This window comes from Rattus rattus, chromosome 8 (genome assembly GCF_011064425.1).
Source record: "Rattus rattus isolate New Zealand chromosome 8, Rrattus_CSIRO_v1, whole genome shotgun sequence".
Lineage (NCBI taxonomy): Eukaryota > Metazoa > Chordata > Mammalia > Rodentia > Muridae > Rattus > Rattus rattus.
Genome location: NC_046161.1, coordinates 72,377,655 through 72,399,167, shown reverse-complemented (window position 1 = coordinate 72,399,167; position 21,513 = coordinate 72,377,655). Strand labels below are relative to the sequence as shown.

At 45.1% G+C, this 21,513-nt stretch overlaps 1 protein-coding gene across 2 annotated transcripts in view; it reads right to left on the bottom strand.

Moving 5' to 3' along the window:
* Cilk1 (ciliogenesis associated kinase 1) overlaps nucleotides 1-21,513 on the bottom strand; it is a 58,391-nt gene that overhangs the window by 19,051 nt on the left and 17,827 nt on the right. For both annotated transcript variants that reach the window (XM_032911585.1, XM_032911587.1), the window contains exons 2-6: nucleotides 16,453-16,725; nucleotides 15,611-15,665; nucleotides 10,779-10,900; nucleotides 9,652-9,731; nucleotides 1,620-1,752 (exon numbers count right to left, since the gene is read on the bottom strand). In XM_032911585.1, the coding sequence (XP_032767476.1) occupies nucleotides 1,620-1,752; nucleotides 9,652-9,731; nucleotides 10,779-10,900; nucleotides 15,611-15,665; nucleotides 16,453-16,553 (491 nt within the window). In that variant the 5' untranslated portion in view covers nucleotides 16,554-16,725. The remainder of the gene's footprint in view (nucleotides 1-1,619; nucleotides 1,753-9,651; nucleotides 9,732-10,778; nucleotides 10,901-15,610; nucleotides 15,666-16,452; nucleotides 16,726-21,513) is intronic.

Genomic DNA, 21,513 nt, shown 5'->3' with positions numbered 1-21,513 from the left:
GAGGTGCTGGGGTTGAGCCCAGGGCTCTATGCTCGGTGGGTGGGTACTCTACTCACTGAGACATGGTTTCTGCCTCATCTAATGATCTTCTTTAAACGAAACTCAGCCAGCAAATCAAACACCAATTATAAAAATCAAACATTCTAACACAATCCAATCCAAAGAGTTCCTAATTTAATACTAATTTCCTGAGGAATGATGGTAGGAAAATATTAAATAAAAGTCTTTGTTTTCTACACTTAAACCATTATGTTATTCTACAAGAGCAAAAACATCATCCAGACAGTAAAAACACTGCAGTTACAACATACGATAGCCTTGAATTGAATCTGCAGTGGTTGGGGCAGGATCACTGGCACTGTGCGTGGGAACAGCATATACATGACATGAAAACATGTATGTCATGTGTTCCGTACCAAAGCTGCAGTGAAGTCCCGTGTGTAACATGGGATCCCAGGCAGAAATACTCCAATCCGTTACATAGTTGATTTTGGATTAAGTTTAGTTGTACATTCAGAAACATTTCGCCTTTGCCCAATATTTCACAACCCCACATTCAGTTACTTGGCCCCATACGGGACTGCGGCCCACAATTAAACACCAGCCTCACTCCCCAGAGTCATTTACTGAAGTCTCTACCCCACCCCCTGCTCCTCCTCCACTTCAACCTCCTCTGAAGGCTTTAAAGAATTCTGTGTGTGGGTATGCGCCCATGAGGCCAGAGGCGCTGGGTCCCTCTGGTGCTGGGTGATAAATGGTTACAAGCTGCCTGAAAAGAGTGGGGGACCCAACTTGGGTGCTCCTGGAGAACAAGAGGTACTCCCAAGGCCCAGCCAGCTCCCCGCCACACAGGAATCTTCTCTGTAGTATCTTCAGAAACACAGGGAGGAACTGAGTAGGAAAAAGGAGAGGGAGCAGGGAAGGAGGATATGGGGACTCTATCCTCAGAAAAGCTTTCACACAAAAATTATTTGTATGAGGGTTGGAGAAATGTCTCAGCCATGAAGAGCACATTCTGCTCTTGAAGAGGAACCAGGTTCAATTCCCAGCACTTACATGAGAGCACACAACGATCTGCAAATCCAGTCCCAGAGGATTCGACCTCTACAGGCACCAGGCATGCACACACACACACACACACACACACACACACACACACACACACACACACACAGAGAACACTCATATACTCATACATAAAATAATAAATCTAAACACTTTAAAAATTACTTAGACTACAGAGACCACAATGGTTTTTCTTTTAAAATTGTTTTTAGCAAGCTTAAGCTTCACTCAGTAACAAGATATCTGCAAGGTTTGAACTACTTTTTCCTTTTAGTGAGAAATTAATCCTTATCTTTATGATTAATACTGTCCCCAGCATAATGTCTTATTGTTTATGTTGTTTTGATTTTTGTTGTTGTTTTTGAGACAGGGTCTTACTATACAGCCCTGGTCAAGCTGGAACTCATGATGTCGGCCAGGCTGGCCATGAACTCATTGGGTGCTGGGGTTAGAGGGGTGTGTCAGTATACTTGATGTCATTACACGTAAGCTACATTATAACTGTATCTTGGGGGGGGGCACAATTAGATAATTCAGAGAGAAAAAGCATTTACCATCTAGTAGACACATAGTCTGTGTATGGAGGTCTTGATCGGATTTCTCGGGCCAATCCAAAGTCTGCGATTTTCACAAGTTCTGGTCCCATGCAGAGGAGGTTCTCAGGCTTTAAGTCCCGGTGGAAGAAACCTGTGGGGAGAGAGAAGGGATCCAATCACACACTCCCTTCTGCACTGCTCTCTGCTGCTCTAATACTCTCTTGAAAACATCTCTTTACATTTCTGAATACCTTAATGCAAGAAAGAGCAAGGTAGCGTGTGATTGTTGATCGACCTGAGGGAACTACATAGGCATGTAGGAAGAAGGAAGGACTTTGCAGTGATGAATCTATGCAAACAAAATATGTAGGATCCAGAGAGTAGGTCAGAGCTTGAGGGAGGGCAGGAGAGAGGACAGCCTAAAAGACAGAAACTGAGAACTGCTTGACAGGTGCACAGGCCCAGAAGCAGGTTGAGGATGAGGGTTCATGGTTGGGTATGCACACCACAGCGGGCGATCCTGTAGCACTACAGAAAGCAAGAGCCAAGACTCCTTTTGTCTCTGTTGTAGCAGAAAGTGAGTGTGATGTGTTGACATGTGAAAAGGCACTACGTGGCAATGCATGATGGGAAGTAGCAATGTTTTAAGAAAAGGACATTCCTCTGTGTTCACCGTCCTGGAGACAACTGGGTTTAGCATCTGGTCAAATTCTAAATGCATAGCTTGCAGACTCAGTGAGTGGCTTAGCTGGACCAAGTGAATACATCAGAGCCTAGAACCTCATGCCTACATGAGGATGAAGGCACAGAAATAATCACAGGCATTCAAGGGGGACACAAGTAAGAGGAAGAAGTATTTCCCTCACAACACAGGGCCACCTGCTTTGACAGCCCAAGGAAGTGGGATCAGTCAGGTGTGACAAAAGATCATCACAGCAAGTTGTCTACTTTACAGCATATGTGTATTTGTCGACACGAGTCCATGCGTGTGCACGTGTACACTGAGAACATACACTATATTTCAGTGCTTCATCTTTATTCTGCCACTGTCCTGGCAGAGACCTAATGGCCTCCCGTAGACAGAGTTCTTCAAGAATCCTAACCAGGTTTGTAGTTAACCAGATATAAATAATTATAAGAACTAAACTTGAGGCTGTCAGCTGAAGAAACTCAAGAGTGATTCACTATTAGTCAAGAATGGCCTTTCCAATAAAAGAAAAAATCTGATATAGACCAATACAGATGGCTATTATGAGCCCCATAAAAATATATTATCTGCCCACCAGATGAGTGACGCCTGTTCTAAATCGTGGTATAACTGAGTCACTGTGTTTGGGACCTTTACTCTTGTGAACACCTGCCAGTTCCCAGGAGGCTGACTACATGTACCCATCTGGGAAGCAAATGAAGAATTATGCAACTATTAGAGTTGTCTGCTGTCAATGTACCTCGTTTCCAGGACCTTGAAAAGTGCGAGATGATCAGTTCTCTACCTAAAAACTCAAGTGCTCTAAAAGCCCTCCAGTGAAAGAAGAACCGGCAGGCACCGTTTCCTTACCAACGCATGGGAAAACTGAGTTATGGGAAGGGGGCAACAAGTCACTCACGACCCCACCAAAAACACCTGTCAGAGCCTGAGAGTGCCCAGCACGACTCTCTCCCTCTTGGCTCAGACACCTACATCTTGATTTGTGCTCTGAGTCTTTCAAGTCCATGTCAATGCTGACTCTCCTAGTAAACGTCCCCTCCCTCCTCAAATTGGATAATTATTATTTAGAAACTTACATGGCATTTCTCTTAGAGTGACTCATCTGTCTTTGAACCTCCCCCTACCCCCCAGAAACCCCCTCTGGCATCATCTAGAACACCCACATCAACAACTCTCATCTTCTCCAACTCAGGCCATCCCGCCACATCGCCTGGTCCTCAGGCAAGCACCTGAGTCCGCTGTGAGCCAAGCTCTTCTAAGCACTGAGCACCCTTCCCAGCAGTCACACTGTATCCTTTCGCTCTTGATCCTTGTTCCACAGAGGGCATGCATGTCCCGCTTACCCCTCTAAGCAGCTTCTTTCTCCATACCTCATCTGTTTTAGTGAAATGCTACCATTTAATGAGACAGCTCAGCAAGGATGCCTATGGTCATTTAACCCTTTAGTGCCTGACTTTCCTCGTTAGTAAAATAGAGACTAGCGTCTACCTCACAGGTTTGCGTTGCAGGATAAAACACATTGTATCTATAAGAGCTTTTAGAGGGCAGCGCTGGCACATTAGCACCTTGTGAGAGCTGGTCATTTTGAGGACAACTCCTAGACAGTTCTCTCTGGTAACCTCCCCCAACCTGCCGAGGTGGCTTGCATATATGGTGTCCTGTTTTGCGGATTAGAATTAAGGCCTGTGAGGCCAGTGACGCGTGCCATCTGTGGGAAGCTGGCAGGAGAGCTCTGCTCTGATTCCTGCCTGGGTCTGTGCTCTGCTGACGTGTGCAGTGTGGCCCATAACAATGAGCCCCCTTCTTCCTCCTGGCTCCTGACTCGACAATGGAAATCCTTCTAGCTGTGCCATTTAGAGATCACGCAGCAGTAGAGCGCTGCCCCAGTAAGAACCTCCCAGTTCAAAACGGCTTCCAGAACACAGAAACAGAGCCCTAATTTAAGTTCAGGGCATTGCCTGCCTGCTGCGTAACACAAGGCTTCCCTTTATATTCTGACAGAAGATTTTCATAAATAACTTCAAGGAAGAAAGGAAAACACAGCCTCAAGGAAGCCCTTTCCTGTCCATATTCTGTTATTGATGACTCTGATGACTGGAGTATTTAAACATTAGGAATTTATGTGGCACATCTATTTTCCTGCTGTAAAAGTCATTTCAGATAATTCTCAGCCTCTTTCCCTTCCTCCCTCCTCAATTTCCTTCCTTTCCCGAATCTAAAACTATCATGTTTGCATCAAGAAAAAAAAATGTAGGCCACGGGAGCAGCAGCACAGGCACCCAAGGGGTCACCTCAAGGTCACACACTTTAGACAATGGTGAGTCTCAAAGACACAGCATCACCTCTAGGGCAAAACACCACCAAAAACCATTTCCATGTGTACCCTGAGAGCCGTAAGGTGGGTCAGCGGGAATACGATCTGGATTATATTCCTGGGAGGGATACGTGCTCTGACATGGCTCTGTCAGTACCAAGCACAGCCACGTGCTCATTCCCCATGGGGGGGTAAGATACTCAGTGACAGGAGACAGGGCTATGGCAACCACCTGCTGTACTGTTCTTCCCTCTCAGAGGACAGTACTCCCCGGGGGAAGCTGCACCTTCTCACTGTGAGAACGAGCTACCAGGAAGGGCTGAAACTCACTGGAGCAAGAAGTGTGTCGGACAGCTTTACTGCCACAGGAACGGACGTATGTCCTGGCGCACGCGCACTTAACCAAAGTCAAGTCACAACCACGCCGACCCTCTAAGTTAAAAAACAAACAAACAAAAGAATACAAAACAGCACATTTATGTATTAGCTCTGTGTGTGTGTGTGTGTGTGTGTGTGTGTGTGTGTAAATCTTACCGAGGCGTGTGTGTGCAGGTCAGAGGACAATTTGCAGGAACTGGTTCACTCTAACTCAGTCTGACAGGTTTGATGATAAGTGCTCTTACCCACTAAGCCACCCCTCTTTTTTGTCCCCTATACTCTGTTTTTTAAAAAGTTACTCATCATCATCACCATCATCATCATCATCATCAACAACAACAACAACAACAACAACAGCAACAAAGTGTTTGCTCTGCAGAGCTGTGTGAGCCTCTCAGAGCCCCGGTCTCCTCTCCTTTGAAAGGCATAGCTACTCTATTCTTTCTATCTGTGATGTTGGCAAGGAATGAAAAGGGTAACAGATGGAGTTGGCTCCAACCAGAACCACGCATATCACTGTTGGGAACAATGTCAAGGACGACCATCTCAGGTGGTGAGGTAATGAAAGCGCAGGCCTGAACCTCCACAGCCGAACCTCCCCTTCCGCTGCCCACGCTCCCAGTGTCTAAGGCTTGAGAAGGAATGGCAGTGCAGAGTCCCAAGGGGCTGCTGATGGGTGCTAACCTGTTTGCTGAGGACATTTGTGTCTGCACACATGCCCATGCCCCTGTTTACCTGTGAGGGACAAGAGGGTCTGTACTGGGGAAAAGCATGTGGGCGTGTGTACATACGGAGATAGGTACATGTGGATGAACATGTATGGAAGTGCAGACATAGGTGGTCTGTGTCTGTGAGTACATACACACTTCCTTAGGTAGAGTCTCAGGAGAAAGGCTGCGAGTTCTTCCTAGCCATAGATATCTGAGCCTCATGCAAAGGCGTAGAAAGGAAGCCTCTTGCTCAGCTTCCGGGTTACGGAACAAATGACTAAAATTCTGTGACTGTTTCCCATTTGAAAATAAACTGGCAGAGAAAGAACTCCTTTGGTTCCCTACTTTTCTCCTTTGAACCCTTATGTACCCTCTCCTCCTTGTCCCTAAAATACTGCGTTTGACCATTACAGACCACGCACTGTGAATTCTTGGGAGTCCCTTCTAAAGAGCCAGTGCTCTGAAGTCAGTTGGGTCAGAGCTCGCCTGTACTGGAAGTGGCTCACCAAGCTGGATTAACAAGTCAGCTCAGCCTTGTGTATCACTCATTGGTTACAAAGCCTGTGCTGGAGGAAGATAAGGGATGGCCTGTCTGTGTACTTCGTCTACTCTGTAGCTGTGAAGCTCTGTAGCTGTGCTCTAAGCTCTTTACTTAAAGGTAAAGAGCAAATTGGTACTCAGCATGGATACAATGTGTCATGTTGCACACCATAACACTTTCCTACCCACTCTGGTAATTGCCAAAAGGTTTCAACCCAGACTCCTCACTGAGTAATGAATACATTTTTTTTAATGAAATGTTTACAGTGACAACATCCATAAACTGAGTCCATAGACTTCCGCCCATACGAAATCAGCCACTGTCTACATGCTAACATGACCTCGAATGACCTCAGAGGACATCTGGTTTTCCCCCCACAGATGTCCAGGTGTTGGCTACATATTCAGGGAAAGTTACCAATGCAACCTTGTCTCCTCTGCAGTGGTTGGGACCAGTAATGTTCCAGAGGATTCTGCCTCATAGTCACTGCTGCCCAACCCTTCACAAACTCCGGTTAGAGGCAAAACACAAAGGGAGAAGTTCCTGAAGGGCATATAGCCTTGCTTCCCTTTGGACATTCGAAATCTCTCAGCGGATTACCCACACCATCCCTGAAGTGAGTCACAGCATAATTGCTTTCTCTGATCAGGAGATGTGACTGGCCTACACAGTAAAGGATATCACAGAAAGCCAGCCTATGCAGCCAGATGCTGTGTTTACTATAAAATCATGTGACACACCGTCCCCTCCAAAGGGCCCATGAGAAAGTGTCTTCCTGGTCATGGTGCCCAGAATAGTTCTATGCCCAGTAAGATGGTTCAGCAGGTGAAAATCTTGCTTCTAAGTCTAACGACATGAGTTCAAAACCCATGTTAAGGATGGAAGGAAGAGGACTCATTGCAAGACCCCTGCAAGATGCCCTCTGACCTCTGCACCCAAGGTGTCATAAACACACACACACACACACACACACACACACACACACACACACACACACACATGTGCTAGATAAATAAATGTAAAATGAATGTATTAATTTAAAAATAATAGTTCTTTTGATAACTAGTCTGTCTTTTGTTTTGTTTTGTTTTTTGTTGTTTTTGAGACAGAGTTTCTCTGTGTAACCACTCTACTCTGGCTGTCCTGGAACTCACTCTGTAGGGCAGGCTGACCTCAAATTCACAGATATCCACCTGCCTTGGCCTTCCAAGTGCTAGGATTAAAGTTGTGCACCACTATGCCCAGCTAACTAGTCTATTTTTACATCAAGGAAACTACACACATTCTAACTGATCGTATTTAACATTTTCCTTTGTACAACAAACTCAGAACCAAATCTGTTGCCTGTTTCTTCTACTGAAATAAAATTTGCTGGCATGCTGGACATATCCTTCAAATATTAGGCTATTGGAATGCTACTGTTTACTCCCCACCCCCACCCCCAGCCCAGACACACACAACCAGAGTATAAGACCCTGTTGCTGAAGACACCATTTATTTATGCCATCAAACATGGAAAAAAATCAAGCCAGTGCCCAACTAGAAGCTTCATCTCTATAAACTCTGTAACCTACAACAGCGACCTGCCTTCAAAATACACTGGTACAGTAGTGGCACCATGTTATGGGGGTAACCAACCACTTTAAAACAACCGGAGTTAAGGCCCACTCCATGATATGGAATCCATACTTCACACCATTAGTGAGGCCAAGAGACTAGAACTAGTGGCCCTAGGGAAGAACCTGCTACTATAGCAACAAAACGATTGTAACTGTATTTCTATAGATTCATAGGTCAGCGGGCAGCTCACCCCTTATCAGTAGACGATACAGAGACCCACAACTGAACATTATATAGACAATGAGAAACCTTGGAACACTCAGCCCTGAGTGGGATGTCTTTATCAAACCCCTTTCCACAAGGTTCAGGGATCTATGCAGAAGAGGAGGCAGAAAGGTTATAAGAGCCAGAGAGGGATGGTTAACTCTAAGGAAATATCATTCTTCAGACACCACCAGGCTGATGTACACCATATCAACTTACAGAGACTGTGAGAGCATGCACAAGACTGGTGCAGACTCACCCCAGACAAAATCTTAGCATAGAGAAGGGGAAGTGGACACACAGTCCCACCCCTAACAAAATGACACCTGCAGAGAGACAGAACATCAGTCTTCTCCAATGGAGCGACATGAGATACATCAACCACACCCCGACTCTGGCCTCATGCTCAGATGTGGGTACACAACACAAACAGATGCCACACTTCTCTGTGTGCTGTTTATGATTGTGATTTAGTATTTTCTGACACCACCGTTTTTGAGAGAAAAAAACCCATGAATTTGGGTAGGGAGGTGATAAAAATTTAGGAGTTCTTGGGAGACAGGAAAGAATATAATCAAAATATATTATATGAAAACATTTCAGAATAATATTTTTTAAAAAATGGGGCATAATGTGACTAATTACAGTCCTGCTGCATTCCCACCATATTGGACTTTCTTTTCTTCTTCCCTCCTCCCTCCTCTCTTTTTTTTCTCCTTCTCCTTCTTTTTCTTCTTCAGACAAGATCTTACTATGTAGCCCTGGCTCACCTTGAACTTGTAATGTAGATCAGGCTGGTCTCAAACTCATGGAGATCTGCCTGCCTCTGCCTCCCCAGTGCTGAGACCGAAGGACTGTGTGAGCACACCTGGCTAGCTCCCTTAGGGCGGGGGGGGGGGAGGGACAGAGGAGTGACTCTTACTCCCAGTGCACCCCTACCTTGTTTGCTTTTGTCTCTTTATCAGTTTGTCAAATTTTAACTTATTTTGTTTCCCCATTTGCATAGTTTAACCACTTTGACCTCCTTTGAAACAAACTGGAAGACAAATGATGTCAGAAAATGGGCAGCAGAGTACTGGGATGCTCACAAGAGTTAGAGAGATGCTAGCATGGGTTAGAGAGATGCTAGCATGGGTTAGAGAGATGCTAGCATGGGTTAGAGAGATGCTAGCATGGGTTAGAGAGATGCTAGCATGGGTTAGAGAGATGCTAGCATGGGTTAGATGCAGCACAGAGACCTCAGAATTCCAATGTGTGTTTCTAGTTGATACATCAGTAAGTAGTAGGAAATAATTCTTAGATTCATCTAAGACTAACAAGCTTAACACAAAAACCAAAGAACAGACACACACACACACACACACACACACACACACACACACACACACACACACACACACACACGCAGGAAAATTCCAGAATCAAAGTCTAAAGGTAACGTATTCTGAAGACCACCATCAACTTGTCAGCTCTAGTCTCTTCTAGAAATGGCCAGAGAGCACATACTACTTCTATGTCACCTACCTAATGGCGTTTCACGGCTGTTCAGAAGCACAATATTGTAAAACACCTACCATGTTTGTGAATGAACGCCAGTCCTTGCAATATCTGATACATTATATTCCTTATTGCAGACTCTGGAAACAACTTATTTCTGTATGGACCAGAAGAAAACAAAGTTAAAAACCCAAGTTTCTGTATTAAAGAGACTCTCCTGTGTTTGTGTCATTCTGGTTATATAGTACAAAATGAAGAAAATTTTACCAGATCTTTTGATAAGAAATACCAGAGAAAAATAATCACTTGATGGTATTATGAAACTAAATAATAAACACTAAGTATATTCAGTTCTATTACAAAGAAGAGTAAACTTTTTATAATAATAATAATAATAAATAAGAAACCTTTAACACTATATCTAAAAATAATCTGGGCATGGTAGCCTCTCTGTAATCTCAGGACTCAGAAGGTTCTGAGCACTGGTACAGCACTGGTTCTCAACCTTCCTAATGCTGCGGCCATTAATACAGTTCCTTATGTTGTGAGTCCCCCGCCGCCCCCAACTATAAACTTATTTCATTGCTACCTCATAACTGTGATTTTACTACTGTTATAAATAATAATATCTGATATGCAGGATATGATATATGACCCCCTATAAAAGGGGTCAAGACCCACAGATTAAAAACTGCTGACATAGATATTGAGTTCCAGGCCATTCTCAACTACACAGCAACTTTGAGGCCAGCCTAGTAATGAGATCACTTCTCAAAAAACTACAAAAGGGAAGCAAGCAAGCTGCCTCTCGGGGGTTATCCCAGGGCTCCAGGCACAGGAATGCGGTTGGGTCCTTCACCTAGCCCGCAGATTTCATCATTAGAGTTCAGAGGCATGGCCAGAACCAGAAAACTGAAATAAAACAAAAAGCACGTCTACTTTGCTCTGTTAACTCATAAAAATGTGGTGAGCTGGGGAGATGGCTCAGTGGTTAAGAACACATTCTGCTCTCGGTGGAGGACCCTTGAGAATTCAGTTCCCAGCACCCATGTGGGTGCTCATCGGATCAATGGCTCAGAGCTGGCACCTCTGACCTTTGTGAGCACCTGTACACACACGTACTCCCTACATGGACAATTTAAAGTAATAAAAATAGATCTCAAAGGCACTCTGTTAAAGGAATAAGGTTGTGGCCGAACCGTACCTTTCTTTAATGAGCTGGTAAAGGTTTTCCTTCATGTACTCGAAGATGAAATAGAGATGGTCGTTCTCCCTGATAACTTCTTTTAATTTCACTATATTGGCATGGTTGAGCTTCTTTAAAGACTGAAACATGGTGAGAAACAAAACAAAGTTAGAAAAATAAATCTGTCTAAAAGGGAAGTAATCCTTAGGCTCACATAGAAAGCAGTATCTAGTCTCAGAACTGAGAGGACACCATGAACTACATTTTATTGGTAATTTAATAAATGGTATTTTTCTGAGGTCACTATAACTATTCTAGAAAGATGACTTTGGTCAGCTGACTAGAAGGCTGGAAGGCCAGCATTGAAGGCCAGCTGGTATTTCTGGCTGTACCCAGCCCAGAGCAACAGGTCAGGGCTATTTTTGTGGCAATAGGCCCAGACTATTTTAGGCTCACAGCTCCCGACCGTGGAATTTGGGTGGTGCAAGTATCTAGAGGGGAACCAATAAAGAAAGCCATGGTTTTAAATCTTCTAGTACTAGAGAGTACAGCTGGTTAAGGCTGAGATCACCAGGTAGTAGCCTGCAGACATGTTCAACAGGAGATTGCCAAAAGGACTGGGGAGCACGGCCTGACTGGGGAGCACAGCCTGACTGGGGCACACGGCCTGAATGGGGCTCACAGCCTGACTGAGGAGCACAGCCTGACTGGGGAGCACAGCCTGACTGGGGAGCACGGCCTGACTGGGGAGCACAGCCTGACTGGGGAGCACAGCCTGACTGGGGTACACAGCCTGATTGGGGAGCACAGCCTGACTGGGTGGGGTACACAGTCTGACTGGGGTACACAGCCTGACTGGGGTGCACAGCCTGACTGGGGAGCACAGTCTGACTGGGGAGCACAGCCTGACTGGGGTGCACATCCTGACTGGGGAGCACAGCCTGACTGGGGTGCACAGCCTGACTGGGTGGGGTACACAGTCTGACTGGGGTACACAGCCTGACTGGGGTGCACAGCCTGACTGGGGAGCACAGTCTGACTGGGGTGCACAGCCTGATTCTAGACCTTCATCAGACTGTGTACCTAAGACAAAATGGTCATTCCTACAATGTGAGCTTTAATCTCCAGGGAGGAATGAAGACATTGTGGATGAAATTCTGAGGGAAACTGAAGAGGGATGAAGGTGAGAAACCAGGCAGTAGCTGAGGGACACAGCCGTGGTTCAGACGATGATACAGGAGTTTCTGATTTTCTATTCTGCATACATAGTTTTTAAAGTTCATTTGAATGTGGCTCTGTATGTATGACTTGCTGTACAAACCATCTGTCAACGGTGAACAAAATTGCTGACCTATTCCTGAGCAGTAACTGTATTCAAGTTCAATATCCAAAGATACTCAAACACTGGGAGTCCTATCTGGATGATCAGAGTTTGAATCCATTACTTAAGAAGTCTTTTCTCCCCCAATGGGGCCATGAGATCAAAACCGATAAATCATAGAAGCTTCCCTATCTTTGAATTTCATTAAAAAGAACACCCTTTTTGTTCGGTGGTAAGGCATACACCTTTAATTCCAGCACTTGGGAGGCAGGGGCAGGTGGATTTCTGAATTTGAGGCTGGCCTGGGCAGAGTGAGTTTCAGGACAGCCAAGGCCACACAGAGAAACCCTGTCTCAAAAAACCTTTAGAAACAACAACAACAACAACAACAAACTAACCAAACAAAAATCCCCCAAATCAAAAAACCAAAATAAATCAAATAAAATGTGTGCAGAAGGAAATGTTAAAGTAACATCCAAGGCCAGAAGGACCTAAATGATCAGAACTTGGAATGGTGGAGCTTGGGACAGAGAAGAAACACGACCAGTAAAGACCGAGGAAGACTCTTCTGGAACTTTCAATCACCCCAGAGGACAAATTCTTGCTAAGTCATTTTGCTGGCATCGATCCCCAACTGTTTTGGCTACAATCTTCTAGGATAACCCAGGATGTTTGATTATTTCTTTGGCTTGGCTTGGATGCCTGCTTTCCCGTGAGTAACAACGCAGGCTGCCGTTGACTGGCCGAACTGACTACAGCCATCTTTCCTACCCGTTTGCTTGAAGCATGCCACAGGTATCCCTCAGTGAGCAGCTTCGCAGCAAACTCATTCAGAAAACAGGAAGTCAGATTTAGAGCTTTTCTACAAGGAGGGCAGAGGTTTAGCTCCAAGTCTGTGGTCTGTCTGAAGCATGAATCCCAGGACCAGCTTTGAAGCTCCTATCTTGGTGAGGTTACCGAGTTACATTTTGTGTAGTCACATTACCCAGATGTATGTCCAGAAAGAAGCGTCTTGTGTGGTTAGAGAAAAGTTTCTGAAGGAGCAGAGACAAGCCTTTTTGTAAGAGCAGATAAACATCAATAGCGACTAGCACCTCAAAACGAGCCAACAGTTCCCACAGGGGAACACTCCATGGATGAACGGATAGTACCGATTCTGACACACACACACACACACACACACACACACACACACACACACACACACACACACACACCACACACACAGACAGACACACACACACACACACACACACACACACACACACACACACACACACACGGACACACACACACACACGGACACACACACACGGACACACTCACACACATACACAGACACACACACACATACACACACACACAGAGACACACACAGAGACACACACAAAGACACGCACATAGACAGACACACACACACACACACACACACACACACACACACACACACGGACTGCCAATGCTTTCCTCACTATTACAACTACGATGTACTCTACCCTAAGAATAAGCATGGTGTATGACAGTGTCTGCTGCTCAGAGGCTAACAGCCCAACTGGGAGCATAGAACATGAATTTAAAATGCATATAATATGGCTGGGCGTGGTGGTAGGCATTGCATGGCTTTAATCCCAGCACTTGGTCGACAGATGCAGATGGGTCTCTAAGACTAAGGTAAGTATTTACAGTCACTTTCACGACAGAGAAGGGTACTTTTGTTTATTTTTTATTTAATTTTATTTTATGTGTATGCGTGTTGGGCCTGCTTATATGTATGCACACCACATGTTTGCAAGTGCCTAAGAAGGCCAGAGAGGGCTTGCATCCCCCAGAACTGGTGGCAGTTCTGAGCCATCCCTGTATGTCTTAGGAAGAGAACCAAACTGGGTCCTCTACAAAAGCAGTGAGTATTCTTAATTTCTGGGCAATCTGTCTAGCCCTGAATGCCTTAAACTTTAATTAAGCTTAATGTTACAGACTCCCAGCAGACAAATGCCATTCTTCAAATTCAAAGACTTGTAAAAAATGATATTCAATTATTATTTTTCTTTTCTTTTTCCTCTCTCTCTCTCTCTCTCTCTCTCTCTCTCTCTCTGAGACAGGGTCTCTCTAGCTAATCCTGGCCATCCTGGAATGTGCTATGTAGACCAGGCTTTCCTCAAACTCACAAAGATCCGCCTGCCTTTTGAGTACTAGATTAAAAGTGTGTAGCGCCATGCTCAACCCCTCTTCTTTTCTTCCTTCTTCCTTCCTTCCTTTCTTTTCTTTTCTCTTTCTTTCTTTCTTTTTTTTTTTTTTTTTTTTGAGTTAGGATCTCACTATGTAGGCTTGGCTGGCCTGGAGCTCCATACGTAGACTAGGTTGGCCCTGAATGCAGAGATCCCCCTGTCTCGGCTTCCCAAGTGCTGGGATTACAGTCATGCCCCAGCACACCTGATAACATGTTTCACTTGTTACATACATACACTGACAATGTATGCAGTCTTCAGGCGTATGGAGTCTGAAAGGGTTAGTGCTTTGCCCTTTATGAACAAAGCTTACAGGCCCCTGCTCTAGACCCCAAACCCTACTCCATGTACTAGATGGGCTGATTTCATATCCTCCTGGGCTTCTCAAACGGTTGAATGAGAGGGACAACAATGGATGAAGCACTCCAGTGCACAGGAAAATAATTATGTATGGAAAACCCAAGTGGTCAGTCTGCCAGGGAAGACGTAAGAGATGAGCGAGGCAGTATGGAGAGAAGAGAAAAGAAAGAAAAGGGAACAAAAGCGAAGGTCAGGGCTGGGGTGCAGCACTAGCTGAGTAGGCGTGAGATCCAGGGCTTGCCCATCAGCGGGGTGGGGGTGGGGAAGATCGGGAGGTTCTTTTTATCAGGCGTGGTGAAGCCTGTCAACGACTGCAAGTGAGAAGCTGCAGGACTAAAGAGTATTTCTAGCTCAAGGGCAACCTGTGCTACACAGGCAGACCTTGTCTGAAAAAACAAGAAACAAAAAGGAAAAAAAACCCCAAAACAAAAAAGGAAGGAAGGAAGGAAGGAAGGAAGGAAGGAAGGAAGGGAGAAAAGGGAAAAATAACCTAACGAACCAAACAAAAATAGTGAAAACACACTCCGTGCAATGCTGACAAAGCTCAGTGTTGGTCAAAGAATTCCATCACACTCAACGGAGTCCACGTTAGTGCAAGGAAGTGCAAGAGGCACTGATATCTGGAAAAAACGAGCTTCAGGCAGATTGCCCTTTGCACCAGTAATCAGGAGTGACACCGTGGGGGCCAAGCTTCGGCAAATCAACAGTTACTGAAAGATGCTGGTTGAAGAATCCATTAATGACCAAGGCATTCTAGTAACAATATGTCCACTGGGTAACTTCCAGTCTTCCCCGGCCAGGCACCAACTGTATGGTATCCTCTGCTCACACAGCAGTGGTAAGAAAATGCGAATCGAACGAGCAACGGCAACTGTAAATCTAGCCATACAAACAGCTATTCTAATCAGCCAGACAGAATCATTCTCTGATAAATTAATCAATACCTTAACCTCCCGAAGGTTCATGCATTCTTCCCAGGAGTAAAACTTTCTTTTCATTCTGAAAGAGAAGAAAAAGAAATAGCATAGTTTTTCCAGGTGATAGGCAGAACATCATTTCTTAAAAAAGTCTTTATTCAGGGCTGGAGAGGTGGCTTAGCGTTAAGGGAGTGTTGCATGCTCTTGCAGAGAACCCTCAATCAGTGGTATGGCTACCCGCATAGCCAGCACCCCCATCAGGCAGCTCAAACTGCCTGCAACTCCAGCTCCAAGGGATGCAAATGTTCTTTTCTGGCCTCTGTGGGTACACACACACAAAGAAAGTATTAACTTTTTTATTCTGAACCTAACCAATGATGGTTAGAAGTAGACCCTTTCCCTGCCCAGCTGTTAATAATGCTGTAGTTTTGAGTCACACTTTGATTGCAGCCTCAGAAGAGCCCCTGGACCAGATAGCTCAGCTAAGGTGTGCTGGCCCACAGACACTGAGATATAACATAGGTAAGTTGTTCAAATGCACAAGCCTGGAGGAAACTGCTATATAGCCACAGGGAAGTAATGCCACATGTCTGAACTGTGGCTACAAGAACTAAACACAAGGGGACACAGAACAGCAGACACCAGATAACCACACATTTCCTGGAAAATGAAGTTTATTAACTTCACCCCTCCCTCATCAGAAGTCTTATGGCTCCTTCATAACGTTAGAATCTTGCCTAAGTCTTCTTAACATCTCCCATTCACTCCTCTTTAGAAACGTTTCAAAGACAGGGAATGGACAGGACAGAGTTGGAACCACCTTGAGAGGCAGAGCTGACTGAATTGGCAAGAGTCAAGTATAAACTTACTTTTTAATGGCAATTAGTTCTCCAGATTCAATGCTTCTCCCCAGCAGGACAGAACCATAGGTCCCATCCCCAAGCTGTTTGATCGTTGTGTATCTATTCATGGTGCGCCTGCTCTGTCGGGACACTCATCTCAGGGCCGAGGCGGTTCAGTCCTGCAATGGTAGCAGGCCTCCCCGGACTGTAACCAGATTTTTCGATGGCAGCACCAGCACAAGGTATTCAACAGAACGTGATTATCTCCCAAATACATATTTTCAAAGATCAGTCTTCTGCCTGCGGGGAAGCATGGATGGTTAGGACAAATGCTAATGAACATTTCGAATCTGGAACTGTAACCACCAGACTGCCACTTACTCATTTAAATAAAGTTTTATTGGGATAAAGCATGTTTACACTTGCTGGTTATCTCTAGCCACAACAACAGAACTGAGTATTTCTGAGTACTGTACAGCCTACAGAGTTTATGCTCTAGAGTCACAGAAAAAGCATCAACGCCTGGCCTTCGTGTTCTCTTTCAAATGCAAATAAGTGTCTTTATGGAGCCAGAGGTCGTGCTTGGAAAGCAATGTGATGAGTTATCTCCAGGTCAGGGCTTGTCTGGAAAAACTGCATAACTGTGGTGTGTGAGGGCTGCTGAACTAAGGGTACCTGTGCTAAGTGTGTTCTCTGCACATCAACTACAGTTAGTGTAAACATACGCAATCCAGAGGAAGCCGTACCACACTGCAGAAGGAAAACTGACATGCGCATCACGAACTACTTGTAGTTCATCAACAGTCTATTTTTTTTCTAGATGATCAGAAGCTAAACAAACAATGAACCATCCAAGGCCTGTGTGTGTGTGTACATATATATGTGTATATATGTATATATGTGTGTGTGTGTATATATATATATATGCTATGTAGCAACTACCCATGTATGTTTTTAAATAAATCCTTGATATTTTAAAAATTTAAATAATTGAGAGTCATTTAGTCTGCCTATAATAAAGAAGCTTTGTCATTCAGATGACTGCAATGTTCTCAGGCAAACATTCATAACATAACAAAAAGAATAAAGGTGTATTATGACTGCTAACTAATAAAGGTTCAAATGATACTGCACATAACTTTCTCTTTTTTTAAGATTTATTTATTTTATGTATATGAGTACACTGTCACTTTCTTCAGACACACCAGAAGAGGGCATCAGATCCCATTACAGATGGTTGTGAGCCACCATGTGGTTGCTAGGAATTGAACCCAGGACCTCTGGAAGAGCTCTTAACCGCTGAGTCATCTCTCTAGCCCCCGCACCTAACTTTCGTCTATGCAGCTGCCCCCTCCAAATGAATTCCAGTCAATAAATGTAAATGAAAGCGGGAAAGAAGGAATGGGCTGTTAGGTGAATACCACAGTAAGACTTGCAGTAGGCAAGACCCACTGACATGAAAAAGAGGTGGCTGGGCAAAACAGGACATTCGTATAATCTCAAAGTATATTGGTTGACTTCTTGGGAAGAGATAGCTATACAGGAAGAAATCTAGGGAAAATGACAACAAAAAACAAAACCCAAATGCCCTGGTAGTGGCACAGTCAAGAGTGAGAACCAGATGGATCTCTGTGAGTTAGAGGCCAGTCTATTCATGGTGCGCCTGCTCTGTCGGGACACTCCCTGGTATACACAAGGAGTTCCAGACCAGCAAGGGCTATGCAATGAGACCCTGTCTCAAAACAAAACAAAACGAACCCTCCAAATATCCTTGTTGTAAAAGGTGAGTTCAACCTCCTCACTAAGGAGATGTGATTTATAAATTCCGGGTATGATGCAATAAGAAAGACACGACACCAAGCCAGTGCCTTGAAACGCAGACTACGGTGTTCTCTTAAACACGCAGAACTGCAGGGAGTGCAACCACGAGGAAACGGCCCGACGAACCCAAGTGAGGGGTACAGGATTTTCTAGGAACAACTGGGCAGTAAGAAGTGCCAAGAGCATCATAAAAGACAAGAGCAGACAGAGAAACCGTCAGGTTAGTGGCGACTCAGGAGCTATGACAACCACATTGGACATGGGATCCAAGACAGGAGCCTCAGAAAAGGACGATGGCAGTGGAGACATGGTGAAATGCAACCACAGTGTGGTTTAGTCGGTGACATTGTTACACGCACGCACAGTAATTCTCGGGTCTCGATCTCAGCTCTGTGGTTACTTACATGGAGACTAGGTGCAGTTTCCAGTACTACACTATTGCTTGTAAACCGTCTGTGTCTGAGGTAAACTCCAAACTGAAAGGCAACAATGAAAATTAAGCCTAGGCCACGTTCTTGTAAAAGCTGTGCCCGACTCGAGCATCCTTGAGAACTGTGGCGGCAACCCTGACTTCCCTGCTCTTTATCACACAGGAGAGCGGCAGGGCCTAGCTCAGCCCCCTCAGGCTCAGCTCCGTCCTTCCCCTGGGGCGACATTTGGTTTCTTCTTGACCTTCAGGATCAGGTTCCCCACAGCTTCCTTGTGCTTTCTCTACAGTGATGTATTCTACTGCAATGATAAATATTCATAAAGCACATAAATATTAATAAATGTTTATAGAGATAGGCCCATCTTTCAAAGGAGGGCTTAGCCATGTTAGGAATGAGTGAGGGTGGTGGTATTTCAAGTGGGCGCAGGGTACCGGGTGTTTGGAGGGAACGAGGGTGGGGTGAGTTGGCTTGGCTTCCAGTTGGGGTGATTCCAATTGTGCTCAGGAGGCTGTAAGAAAAGTCCTTAAAGAAACTGAGTCACAGAGGAGAGCCAGGCATCTTGTAGGACAAAAAGGAATGGGGGCAACACAGGAACAGCAATAAAAGCATAGGGTCTAATTGGGGATTGAGGAGGGAAGTGGGTAACCTAAAGCATAATTGCAGAGTTTTGTTCTGGAGGACCTCAGATGTGTGTGTGTGTGTGTGTGTGTGTGTGTGTGTGTGTGTGTGTGTGTGTGTGTGCATGTGTGTGCATTTACATGCGAGTGCATGTGTGTCTGTGTCTGTGTGTGTGCATGTATGTGTATGTGTAGTGTGTTCATGTGAGCACAAGTGCACTGACCCACGCATGCACATGTGCACATGTGAAGACCAGAGGTCAACATGGGCTTTCTTCCTCTATGGCTCTCTGCCTTATTTGAGACAGGCTCTCTCACTAAGCCTGCAGCCCAATGTTTTGTCTAGACTGACTGTGTAGTGGGCCCCCATGATCCGTTTGCACCTCTCCCTTCCCCAGCTCTGGGATTCAGCTGTATCACCCAGGCTTTTTATATGGGTCCAAACTGAAGTCTGCATGCTTGCACAGCAAACACTTTACTACATTGAGCCAACATCTCCTCAGCTGCCAGATCCCATGTTTCTAAATATAGGCTTTGACTGGATTCTACACTGAAAGGAAGGAAGGAAGGAAGGAAGGAAGGAAGGAAGGAAGGAAGGAAGGAAGGAAGGAAGGAAGAAAGGAAAAAAGAAAGGAAGAAAGGAAGCTATATAAAAGACATCATCCAGTCAATGGGTATCAGATAAATGGAAGCAAATGAGATAAATACTGTATCTATCTTAAATTTGTTGATGCCTATATTGTAGCTCAAGAGTAGCACTTGTGTTACTGGAACACACACCCGGAAAGATTAGTGATAAGGACAGGACAATGTGATTTAAGCTGCATATGGGGTTATGTCCTGATAAAGCCACTATAAGTTGAAGATATTATGAGTTGAAAATGTATTTGGTATTCCAAATGCCACCTCTCAGCCTAGCTCACCTTCCCCACGCTCAACACACAGCTGGCACTTTACCCAGCATTAAATAGCGTCTGCGCACGCAGGTGTGCATTTCTGTAGTCACAATGGGGTGGAAACACAAAATACAGTTATCACAGCAATGGCCTCTGTAGGGATCAGCTGTTCACCCCCGGATGGGATGGCAGGTCTGAGGAGCTACGGCTTGCTCTCGCTACTCAACATCAAGAGAGTATGGTCCCACATCACCCAAGGCCGGGAAAAGATCAAAACTGAGAATTCAAAGTATAGTTCCTATGGAATGCAGCCTAAAGCTGAAACACTGTAATTAAGCCACTGTAGAGTTGACCATCGTCAAGATTCTGTGTGTGTGCGTGCATGTGCAGGTCTGAGGCAAATAGGATAAAACATTGATGGGGAAAATCAGGGTGAGCGGTGTGCTGTGTTCCGATCTGTGTTCTGAGCTGTGTCCTCACCCCACTCCCATTCCTAACTACAAGTTCTAACTCCCCAGGTGATTGCACTTGGAAATCAAGCCTGGAAAGAGGCTGACTGGGTAAAAGATGAGATTCAAAGGGTAGGGCCCTGATATGACAAGTTTAGTGTCTTGTCCCCTTTGCCCACCTCTGCCATGTGAAGGCCATCTGTGAGCAATCTCCAGATTGGGAAGAGGTCTCTCACTTGCAGAAATCCAAGTCCATTAGAACCTCAGCCTTAAGGCTTCCTGATCCCAGAGCTGGGAGAAATAAACATCCGATGCTGAAGGCGGCCACCCTCCACAGCTTGCTGCACTGGTCTGGTCGGAGGATGGGGTACCCCCTGCAGTCTGTCTGAAAATCTGACATCACTACAGCTTGAAAGTTTAAATGCTTCTCCTCAAAAACAGTTGGAGGAGGGCATCTTTTTAAAAGGCGCACAGAACACACTGAACAATTTGCCTTCATTTAAAAAATACGAATACACATTCACTTAATGGGACCGTCCCAGAACTCCGTCATTCAACTGGGTTCTTCCATGGATGAGCGTCCTACCATGGACTGTTTGCATCCAGGTGTCAACCTGACGCGAAGAACATCTGGCCACTGCCCAAGAGACGGCAGCAGTCTTGCATCTGACCTCTTCACCACATGCACCCTCATGAGCTTACAGTGTGCGTATGTCCTATGGTACGTGCGATTTCTTTTGTAGTGTATTGAGAGTCCCAAGCCACCGCTGTATGTTATCTTCCAGATACCAAACAGACAGACAAAACAACTGACTGGAACTCTGATTTGTCAAGAGTCACCTAATGAACTATATCATTTGTTTTAAATGTTATT